The 12,182-nt window shown below is 35.8% G+C and overlaps 1 protein-coding gene across 1 annotated transcript in view; it reads right to left on the minus strand.

Moving 5' to 3' along the window:
* LOC144438714 (adhesion G protein-coupled receptor L3-like) overlaps window positions 1–12,182 on the minus strand; it is a 30,730-nt gene that overhangs the window by 4,547 nt on the left and 14,001 nt on the right. The window contains exons 10-19 of the mRNA XM_078127859.1: window positions 11,545–11,654; window positions 10,512–10,611; window positions 9,844–9,994; window positions 8,380–8,446; window positions 7,573–7,636; window positions 6,767–6,861; window positions 6,122–6,248; window positions 2,468–2,668; window positions 2,036–2,128; window positions 355–407 (exon numbers count right to left, since the gene is read on the minus strand). Of these exons, the coding sequence (XP_077983985.1) occupies window positions 355–407; window positions 2,036–2,128; window positions 2,468–2,668; window positions 6,122–6,248; window positions 6,767–6,861; window positions 7,573–7,636; window positions 8,380–8,446; window positions 9,844–9,994; window positions 10,512–10,611; window positions 11,545–11,654 (1,061 nt within the window). The remainder of the gene's footprint in view (window positions 1–354; window positions 408–2,035; window positions 2,129–2,467; window positions 2,669–6,121; window positions 6,249–6,766; window positions 6,862–7,572; window positions 7,637–8,379; window positions 8,447–9,843; window positions 9,995–10,511; window positions 10,612–11,544; window positions 11,655–12,182) is intronic.

Consider the following 12,182-nt stretch of genomic DNA (forward strand, 5'->3'; position numbering starts at 1 on the left):
AAGGGAATAGTATAGACGAGATATATTACATGTATCAGTGGGTAGGGGAATAGTATAGACGGGATATATTACATGTATCAGTGGGTAGGGGTATGGTATAGACGAGATATATTATATGTATCAGTGGGTAGGGGAATGGTATAGACGAGATATATTACATGTATCAGTGGGTAGGGGAATATTATAGACGAGATATATTATATGTATCAGTGGGTAGGGGTATGGTATAGACGAGATATATTATATGTGTCAGTAGATAGGGGAATGGTATAGACGAAGCAGAAAGGGAGATGTAGAGATGAACTCGAATAAGACAACTTCCCTTCGCACAAAAAATGTTTACAATTGTTGTACCTCGAGTTGATTTCATCTTCTGAGCAGGTATTCTTCTGTACCATCTCTGTCCTCTACAAGAGAAGAGACGAAGAGATAAATTGTAAGTGAAGTACCTATATATATATAAAGTCAGAAACGAACTTGTTGTGTATGTATGTATGTATGTATGTATGTATGTATGTATGTATGTATGTATGTATGTATGTATGCGAATTTAAGAACTTATCCCACGTACAACCGTTTATTTATATCACGCGCGGTTTTGTTCCATTATATTTAGAAATGTTCGGGTTTTCACCTGGCATTTCTCTGTCTCGCCAATTTTTCCTTTGAAAAAGAATATTTATTCGAAACGTCGGATTTAACAGCTATATATACGGACAGGTTTATTAGTTCCTTATGCATTTCTTTATGTATGTATGTATGTATGTATGTATGTATGTATGTATGTATGTATGTATGTATGTATGTATGTATGTATGTATGTATGTATGTATTATGTATGTATGTATGTATGTATGTATGTATGTATGTATGTATGTATGTATGTATGTATGTCACATGTATGTATGTATGTATGTATGTATGTATGCATGCATGCATGCATGCATGCATGTATGTATGTATGTATGTATGTATGTATGTATGTATGTATGTGTATGTGTGTGTGTGTATGTATGTATGTATGTATGTATGTATGTATGTATGTATGTATGTATGTGTGTGTGTATGTATGTATGTATGTATGTATGTATGTATGTATGTAATTATGTATGTATGTAATTATTTATGTATGTATGTATGTATGTATGTATGTATGTATGTATGTATGTATGTATGTATGTATGTATGTCGGAAATTTAGAATGCGAATGAGTAAAAAAACAAAGCACGGTAGTTGCGTTGCTAAAAACCGAACATCTATGCTCAATATGCAATCTTATCTTCATTTACTATCTTTGGGCTGAAAGTAAAAGTGTGCAATGTATTTTATTTATACACAGGCTGATCAGGTGTAACTTTCAAGGGAACTAAACTATTATATACTGACTCAGAGCCTTACGACTTACGATTTATAGACAGAAAATCAAAAAATCAAATCCCGACATCACTGCTTATTGAAGCCTTTTCAATTTTGTTTCACTGTGTGGAGGCCATGTTTTGTTATTGCGAGTAACTTACTCATATTCGTCAAAACGTTGTTGAGTCCGGAACTTAAGTTATGGTATATAGTTAGCGTACCACTGAATACAGTATACTACTGGTCAAGAGTACTTTGAAAATACTCATTTGATGGAAACTTGTCATCTACACCTCATTAATACTTTATCTATTACAAACGTTTTCATTCAAATGTAACCTTTGTTTTTACTGTTCCTACATATTTCTATACATGCATTGTAATCACTGACATTATAAAAAGAGGAAAGGAGGTTGTCCAGTTTGAATACTGACGATTGTTAGAAAAGGTTTTTCACCTATTCTTAATTAGCCCTTTTATGATAGAATGTACATCAGTGACTAATTACCTAGTGACGTCACATACACACGGTATCAGTCCAAATATTAATTGGATGATTCATTCTGAATAAAAGCATGTGACAATGCAACCAAAGGATTCGTGTCAAATCAAAAGTTTGTAAATGATAAATACCCAAAAGGTGTGAGTACATTTGAAGACACCCCGTCATATTACTCACATGTTCCTTCATAGCATATTTGTCGTCATTTTCATGAGAATTTCGTTCGTTTGCAGCGAAGTCACGTAGAACTACGTGGTTGTCAAAGCCATCCTAGAATTCCAAGAGATAGAAATATTCATTCAGCTATCGTCCATATTGTTTTGACATTATGTTTTCACTCATATGAAAACACTTCTTCATTTTGGAGATTTTGTCAATGTCTAAATATACAATACCAATCAAGAAGGTTTCGTCTTTTTGTGCGTTGTGGGTTTCTTACTATTGCAATGAGACTACACAGCCTTCACTATCACCCAATGCCAGGCGGACGGATCCCATTTCTAACGGACAGAGCTCGGGATAGGGCTATACGAATGGTGTCCGTCCGTGAGGGGACGTAGCCGGTGTCCATAATCACGATATATAGTAACAAACCAATCATATCATTACCTTTAAATTAGCGAACCCACTGTTTACATTGATTTTAGTTAGTCTAACGTTCCATCGGTTTTTGGTAGCTGATTTGTTGACGTTAAGGGATATTGTGTAAGGAGTAGATGACGACGATGATGATGACGAGTTCTGTAGTTGTTGTAATGAGTTTCTAGTGGTTGTTGGATTACCATATCTACGTTCAAATGCCTTCCTTACCTTCAACAAAAGATAAAGAATTACTCATCATGGTGATGTAATCTTATGTTAAGGTGATTTTGATCGACACTCGATTTATAATCAATCAGCGAAAAATGCTTTTGAAGAGCTTAATGATATTTGATCTGGAAAGCTGTTGAGGATATCCACAATTTGGTCGTGACAATTTCAAGTTGGTGACCCCTGGTCAAGGAACCCCCCTGGCTTAATTTAATCCTCAGATTGAATGGATAAAGGTTAATGAGTTAACTTGAGGTGTGAGATGTATATATAGGGACGATGCACATAATTTACTAGTCGGCAAGTTAGCTCATTAACCGGTCAGTGATAATGTCTAGAATTAAGGGAATGGGGTGGTGATGGTGGTGATGGTGGTGGTGGTGGTGGTGATGGTGGTGGTGGTGGTGGTGGTGGTAGGGATGGTGGTGGTAAAGGTGGTGGTGGTGGTGGTGGTGGTGGTGGTGGCGGTGGGTGTTTCGATTCTATAAAGCTACTCATGTAACCTATCTTTCCTTGATTCATTCATTCGTCAATAGACATTGTCCTATGGATTATCATGCCACTAAAACAAATGAAACAAATGAGGACGAATTAATTTTATGGATCATATAATTATTTTTACTTACATCAGGATTGAGAATGCAATGTACCAAACAAAAGAACAAACCCTGTATATGAATATAGAAAAGAAAAAGGTAACAAAGTATTAGGCACACCTATTTAGCATTATAAGAATTGAAAATATATCAATCTCAGCTCACATCATCTACATTCAATTTGCTAAAGGTGGCTTCCTCTGAAAATTAATTCATGAAGTGAGGAACAGGATAAGTAATTTTAATCCATAAGACCCTTAGAGTCGTGGAAAATTGATTTGAATTAATTTGATGTGGGTAACAATATACTTCTAATATATGATTCTGTGATTTTCAAGTAGTCATGGTAACATAATACCTAAAGCTCTTCCCATCAACCATTGGATTTCTAGGTCACTATGATGAGTATTAGTCACTGTACATGTTGGACGAACACATTGTCTAGCGTATGCCATAATGTCAGAGTTACAGTAATTATAAGGGGAAGGACCGGGGAAAATCAGTGCCAGGCTGTTGCAGAAAATTTGACGTGACCATCCCAGAAAATATTTGTAAAACATGGTTTCAATATGCTGTCGGACATGGGAAAAGACACTAGTCCCAGAATAAATGGTTTAAAGGAATTAATCCCACTGTTGCCACCACGATGGAAGTTTTAAAGGCACTGGTTATTTCCCCAACTACTACTACCATAGTATATTTATGTGAAGGCACTGGTTATTTCCCCAACTACTACTACCATAGTATATTTATGTGAAGGCACTGGTTATTTCCCCAACTACTACTACCATAGTATATTTATGTGAAGGCACTGGTTATTTCCCCAACTACTACTACCATAGTATATTTATGTGAAGGCACTGGTTATTTCCCCAACTACTACTACCATAGTATATTTATGTGAAGGCACTGGTTATTTCCCCAACTACTACTACCATAGTATATTTATGTGAAGGCACTGGTTATTTCCCCAACTACTACTACCATAGTATATTTATGTGAAGGCACTGGTTATTTCCCCAACTACTACTACCATAGTATATTTATGTGAAGGCACTGGTTATTTCCCAAACTACTACTATCATAGTATATTTATGTGAAGGCACTGGTTATTTCCCCAACTACTACTACCATAGTATATTTATGTGAAGGCACTGGTTATTTCCCCAACTACTACTATCATAGTATATTTATATGAAGGCACTGGTTATTTCCCCAACTACTACTACCATAGTATATTTATGTGAAGGCACTGGTTATTTCCCCAACTACTACTACCATAGTATATTTATGTGAAGGCACTGGTTATTTCCCCAACTACTACTATCATAGTATATTTATGTGAATGCACTGGTTATTTCCCCAACTACTACTATCATAGTATATTTATATGAAGGCACTGCATTAATCAGGACCTGTGTTTGGATCTTATTGGCTGAGTTACAGGCCAGAACGTTAACTCCCAAAAACTAGAGGGGCATACTCCCAACATTGTCGGGACTGAGATAAACATTTCTACAATATTATCCTTAACACTTTACTCAACTGTTCCCGCTTTACTCCTAGACACACACTCACTCTCTCTCTCTCTCTCTCTCTCTCTCTCTCTCTCTCTCTCTCTCTCTCTCTCTCTCTCTCTCTCTCTCTCTCTCTCTCTCTCTCTCTCTCTCTCTCTCTCCTCACAACTGACAATTAATTCACTATATGCCATATGGTTCTCAGCAGCAATTTGAAGATATAGTCTGATATTATGATACCTAACCCTAGCCCTAAGCCATAATTCAAAGCAGCATTACCATGGTTACAAGGATGCCATAGTAAAAGAGAAACATGTGTTGAACAGCTCATATCCATAGCTAATAACAATACAAAGTACTGTGTCATCAATCAAAATAACATAATTTATTAATTTTTGAGGGCGATGTGCAGCGATAGGATGGTAAACTCACACAATATACTAAGTTAGACAATACGTGACCCTCTCCTATTCCCATTCTCTGAAATATAGTCATCCCCCGAGAACCAGTTTGTAAAAAGTGACCCACTCCTAATCCCCTCGGCCTTCCCCTTGTAATTAGAGTCGAATTAGAAGGCCCCTTATATTAATAGACACTAAGGTAGACAATAGACCTGGTGGAGGGTCTATGGGTAGATTTAGTAAATCCGTTCAATCAGACAGTATATTTGACCAGATTCCCCTCTGGTTTTACAACAAATTTCACCAAACCTCGCCGAAATAGTCTGTGTTACAGACGTATTTTTATTTGTTTTTGTTCACACAATATTAGTAGACAAGGACAACATATCAGACCCACTGACTCATCAAATGAAAACAAAATACACGTAACTGCGTTACAGTGTGTTACAATCACGAATTGTATACTTATAATCATAAATTTATTGCATGAACCAGGATAAATTAAATTTGCGACCACACTATTTCAGCGAGCTTACTATAGGCGAAAGGCGGTAATATGTGATTTTCAGATCATGAGCAAAAACAATACAGAAGCATCACCCATTCACTCTCAATGAAAGAACTTACTATAGGACAGTACTATAGTTACTATATGTTACTTGAAACAGACAAGTCGTATGACTCGATTGCCAGCATTGCTAAAATTCATCCCCTGGCGCGACAAAAAACCCACAAAACTTTCTATCATTGAATTGTTACATTTTCTTAGCAATTGTTACACAGTGACTGTAAATGATTCGGCAACGATCTGCTGGATAAGGCTCACAGCAACAAATGTCATTCGTCAGATTTCTAGCGGGGCTAGACGACTATCTGTTCCAGTTGACATGGCATTCATTGTATTTGTGACACGGTGATCACACAGTTATGAACACTTACTTGTAGCGAATTCAAAGCGACAAAGGCGTAGGTGAAGATCAGAGTATTGGTGTTAATGGAGAGAAATCCAAAAGACCACGCAAGTCCAAGCAGGGGAAATAGAACAAGTGTCGCTTTAAGACCAGTTCTACAGGAACAAACAAATCTTTTAATTTAGAATAGAATACGAATGCCTCTGTAAGAGATTATTTCGTGCAAACCTATAGTGCACCGGCGTTGGTGAAGCTTATTGATTGATTGATTGATTGATTGATTGATTGATTGATTGATTTAATGGAAGACCAACGAGGGCAAGTCCCATTTACAGGCTCTTAAAACCCCCGAAAAATTCAAGAAAAGACAAGAATACAATATACATGTACACAAACATGTCAAACAAAGAAAACTAACAAAACGTACATAAAAACACATTACAAGGCAAATATATAAAATCAATCTTGCCAGGTGGACTTGAGATGACAATCTTGCAAAATTGCATTTTTAATTTTTTTCAGAGATAAATTAAAGTCAATATTCGAAATACTCCAACAAAGACCATTATAAGTTGTCATACATCTCTGAATGAGAGTGTTTAAACAACATTAAACTCTACTGACATCATGTATAAAACAAAAAAGATTGTAACTGTTAAATTCAATCACATACTTAATTGGTAAGAGATCGTCTTCTTGACGCTTCGACCTTGCCGTCATTGAGTTCAACATCACTCTTATTACGATAATTAATATGAATACATTGAACTGAAAGACAAACAAAAATATATAACGTTAAGGTATTCAAACGTGTTTTTATTCCCTATACACAAACCTCATGTAGTAATTTATCCTGTAACCAAGGGCCTCTAGTGTATATTAGACTAAGTGTAAAACAGAGTACTACACAATTCCCCATGTGCCTGTACTTTCAATATGTCGGACGCAAAATAACTCCCCATATGCTCATTTCCTATATAAAGTACGCTATGCGATGCATCAGTAAACAACTATAATATAACTCAATCTACCAGTTGTAGAACTGAATATAACGCCAATTCTTGTACATATTATATTTGCCCCATGATAATAATATAAGTACTGTGGCAGTAACCATGGTAATCGATATAATACAAATTTTCTACAAATAACACATCAGTGTATCTTTAGTACGTCAACAATCCTGGCGAGGATATCATCATGATATTAATTCCCACTTGTACATAATGTATAACTTATTACAAAACATGACTATTGAGTCACGATTTCGAATAAATTTCATTAAAATCTCCCCATGTATGTATTTTGATATATAATGATATACCTACTGATGGAATGTAAATTTACGTGAATAGAATCACAGACAAGGATACGAAGTCATAGAATTAATATTGAACTCAAATCTAGGAAAAGTATTGTCCCGTATAGTAAACGCAACACGTGCAGAGTATGCCAATGTCACTAGTTTTGTGAACTTACAAATATGATGAGCGCTGCCGATGGTGCAAATACCACCAAGAGAGTTTTTGTCGGCAACCAGCACCTGTAAAGTGACATACATGATATAGGTGAACACAATAAAAACCTGTGTTCTAATTAAATTGTGAAAATGAGCTTAAATGCAAGATGTCTTGTACTTATTACAACCATAGACGTTGGAGAACCACCTGCATATGTTACAACTTACACGTTTGGTGGTCTGAGGTTGCAACAAAAAATGGCTAACTAGTTATATAAATTATATATATATATCTGATGATCGCAATATGCGTGAAACTCCGAGTTACACCCAAGAAAGAGTTCCAGTACTACCAAAACTATTACGCTCTGCCACTGCGGTATAGAGCACTGTCTTATAGCAGATTGATACTCACCGAGTTATATATATATATATATATATATATATATATATATATATATATATATATATATATATATATATATATATATATATATATATATATATATATATATATATATATATATATATATATGAGTGTCTGATGATCGCAATATGCGTGAAACTCCGAGTTACACCCAAGAAAGAGTTCCAGTACTACCAAAACTATTACGCTCTGCCACTGCGGTACAGAGCACTGTCTTAGCAGATTGATACTCACCGAGTTATATATATATATATATATATATATATATACACTTAACCAATCTCTTGTTTGTTTGTTTGTTTCATTAATTCATGACAACTCCTAATCGTGATATTACACTATATATTCGCCTAACTGATCGAGCTCTAGTGACGCACGTTTTGGTTTATTTCATACTCACGTCCCTCCTGTGCCATAGTCATTATGAAAGACTCCCACTGCAACACCGACAACAATAAAAGGAGCACCTGTGGAGAAAACAAGAGTCGAAACTTTAGTGTTTTCATTGACACCGTGGTATTGTGCGTTTTAGTACTTAATATACCATAGATGCAATGATTGTAGCTTTGTTTTTATTTGGAATATTTTTTTATTCCTTTTTCATATTTTACTTTGTATTACTAAATGTTTTTCGTTTTACTTTTTTATTTTCTTACGGGTTTGCAAAAAAGGAGAACCAAGAGAGTGTGGAATCGCTACAGTTACACTAACTGCAGTTACATATACCCTATATATGACCAAGCTTGAGGGATACAGCCACATCCATGGTCCAAGTAGCTTTTTTTTGCAGACTAAGAGATCCTTCGTTGTTTCCACTCAACTCTCAAAAGTATAGAGGTTGGAGAGCGGAGTGAGGTAGCGAGTGGTCTGCTGTTATTCGTGATTTTTATTTTTTTTTAAGACCTTTAACTTAGGTGTGAGACTGGTTTTATCTTAGCTGCCTCTCTTTATTATATGCTGAGGGACCCTGTAAAGTCATGTTCACTATTGCTACATAGCACGATCTCTCTAAAATATAAAAGTATGACTTTCTGGGGAAACAAACAAACAAACAGACAAAAAAGCAAGCAAGCAAACAAACAAACGAATAAACAAAGCTAGGAACCCCTAATCTATGTGACCACTGCCCAAATAAAATTTACTATCTCCTAGCTTTATTTGTGTCCAATGCCTTATGTATACTCAGGTGTACAATAAGCCGATTGTCAGCCAATTTTCAGAACTCTATTATAGATCACTCAACGAGGGATTGGTTAAAAATGACTTTTGTGGCTCTTCTAAGCATAGTGAAATGAAGCTATGATAAATCAGCCCCACCTCTGGTCCCTTTTAACTGCCTGCAAACGTAGTTGAGGGTCATGTCGATCTCGACGTCTGCTGCCTTAGCTTTATTTACGCACTTGGTAAGGTAGTCTAGCTGCTAGACCTTCGGGTTTTCTTCTGATAAAGGTTTTCGAGGGCCCTCAAATCGAACTTCGTTTGCTTATCGTAACGGAAGAAAGCCCGGAGGACTAGCAGCAAGACCATAGGTAAGGTGGATTATTGTGACTTGGACGACCTGTGTCTAGTATTAAAGTTATATGAAAATTGCAGACCTTTACAAAATTCCAAGTACCTTGATTTACTGATTCAGAAATGTAAATGTTGAAATGATATTTGTTTATTTCATTACAAGCACTATGCGAAACATATTGTTTTACCAACATCGTTGTTTCGATACTAAAAATATTTCTAATACGTTATCGGAGCAAAACTCATCCCGACAGCTTACTCATAGTTGCACAATGAAACACACAAGGTAGTATATATATTTATATTGGGCTTTATTTTTTCAATTCGTCATTGATGTAATAACAAATCTTACCCCAACCAAGAGCCAGATATTTCTTGATGTTGTTAGATCGGTCAAACACTTTGACAAGAACGACGTACATGTTTATCCCTTCTATCATCATCCAAAGAAATAAGGCAGTCAGGAAATAATGGAGGAGAGCAGCTACAACCTTACAAACATACTAACAAATGGACAACATTAATGTTACAACAATAAAGATATGACCATATGGACTAGTAAAATAAATATTGACCATATTGACCACATGTCCTAGTAAAATAAATATTGACCACATGTCCTGGTAAAATAAATATTGACCATATATGTCCTGGTAAAACCAAGTCATATATGAACTCTAGAAATCTAACGATGTCAGATTGATTCCGCATTATTTTATGTAGACATAGACATTGTATTACTTGGATAATATAATGACCAACATTTGCAGTAGGACAATAATATCCTCTATTTCTAACTATATATCACAACCGTTATCTTTGTTTCTCTCTCAACATTCGCTAACACGCTTTCTCAACAGGATGCATACATGTTACGGCGAGCATTTTAAGAATTTGTCAATGTCCCTTGGCAGAGTAAAAGGTGAAAGTTCACCAAGAAGAAAAATCATGATTGAATTCATGCAAATATTATAACCGTTATCATTACATTGTTGTAAAACGTTCAAACGAGTTACTTACCATATTTTCTGTTCTGTCTATTCCAACTAGAAAAAGTATTTGAGTAAGAGCGATGGACACAGCCAAGTTTTCATGAATTCGTATTCTGTCCTGTTTTAACCTGTTCAATGTGGAAGTCAGAGATGGTCAGTATGACAGATGCAACAGTATCACTACTAATGTTACAGTTTAATACAATTGTATCTTTCGAATATGATGTGATGGAGATACACTTCTCTCTCGATTTGATAAACTAACTTTATCGATATAAAAGGTTATCATTCTACATACTGAAGCACATATCATAATTGTAAGATTATGATTTACCGTGACGCAAATATTGGAATAATTCATTGACAAGAATGAAGGTGTTTAATTGATAAACCTAAATTTAGTAGTCCTTTATTTCATCAATGTAATCGTTGAGTTGTTAGGTCTGTTTGATTATACAATACAGGAGATTTCGAGTCTAAGCTAAGCTAAGCTAAGCCTTGCAAATGCTGTTAAACGGTGTATTAAGCTCAGTAAAACTGATCACAAGGTGTCTTAGACTAAGACTTTCAATTCATACTCTGCATTATGCAAGGTATATCCATCACACAGATTCATATCTTCCTTATGATATGCAACAGGACAGCTAGTCTTGCTGCCAGACCAGTGACTATCGTTCATAATCTACTATGTATGCCGAGCGGCTTAGCCGCGAGAAGAGAGCCTGGGACTTGTAGGGACAAGTCCCTCTCTTCTCGCGGCTGCGCCGTTCGGCATACAAAACTTAGGGACGATAGTCATGAGCCTGGCAGCGAGACTACAGGACAGCATGCATGCATGTGACTGTACATTGGTATGTGTTTTATTGTCATTCACAAAATACAGAACATACACTGTAAGGGATGTTTGTGTGTTGTCTTTATGTTGTGTCTATCTCAACATGGAATCTTGTTATCAGTCTCACTGATCTTGACACATAGTTTAACAGCATTTGCAAGCTAAGACGAAATTTTCTGTAACAATAATAATATTATTCTGTTTCGTCAAGCTTTTAAAATCCTACCTGAAAAATTCAAAGACACAGATAGAGACGATACATCCAAGCACTGATAAAGAACAACCTATGTAAGACATGACAGATAGTATCTTGTCATGAACTGGGGGGAGGTTGTCCTGTACAAATTAAAAGAGGAAAACACATTAGCTGACGGCTAATAAGACGATCCGAACTCTTTTTAATACATCTCAGCACTACTTGAATACTCGATGTAGAAATATGGATGGTGAAACTTCGATCATAGACTCTCCGACGTCTATGCTTTGGTCTATCGTATATTTTACATTAAGTTTGTAAACTGTCGTACGTTAATCTGAGGTCACAACCGTACCCTTCTTCGTCTACAGTGAAACGACAATGTGACCTGTCGGGTGGTCGAAAATTCTTTCGGGTAACTCAGTTGTACCACGTTTATGATAAATACTAGAAAACATGCATTGGATTGACAGCGAACTTTATTCTCTAGTCGACACGTATCTTGAACAAATACATGAACATACTTGTAGAAAACATATTCATTATTAAACAGTGACGTAGGTAAATACAATTAAAATGAATAAAACGAAGTAATTGTAATTCGACGAACAATATATTGTACATAAACTATCTCGGAATCCAATATTGGCACTAATTTATATGGGGGA

The sequence above is a fragment of the Glandiceps talaboti genome, chromosome 8 (genome assembly GCF_964340395.1).
Source record: "Glandiceps talaboti chromosome 8, keGlaTala1.1, whole genome shotgun sequence".
NCBI classification, from domain to species: domain Eukaryota; kingdom Metazoa; phylum Hemichordata; class Enteropneusta; family Spengelidae; genus Glandiceps; species Glandiceps talaboti.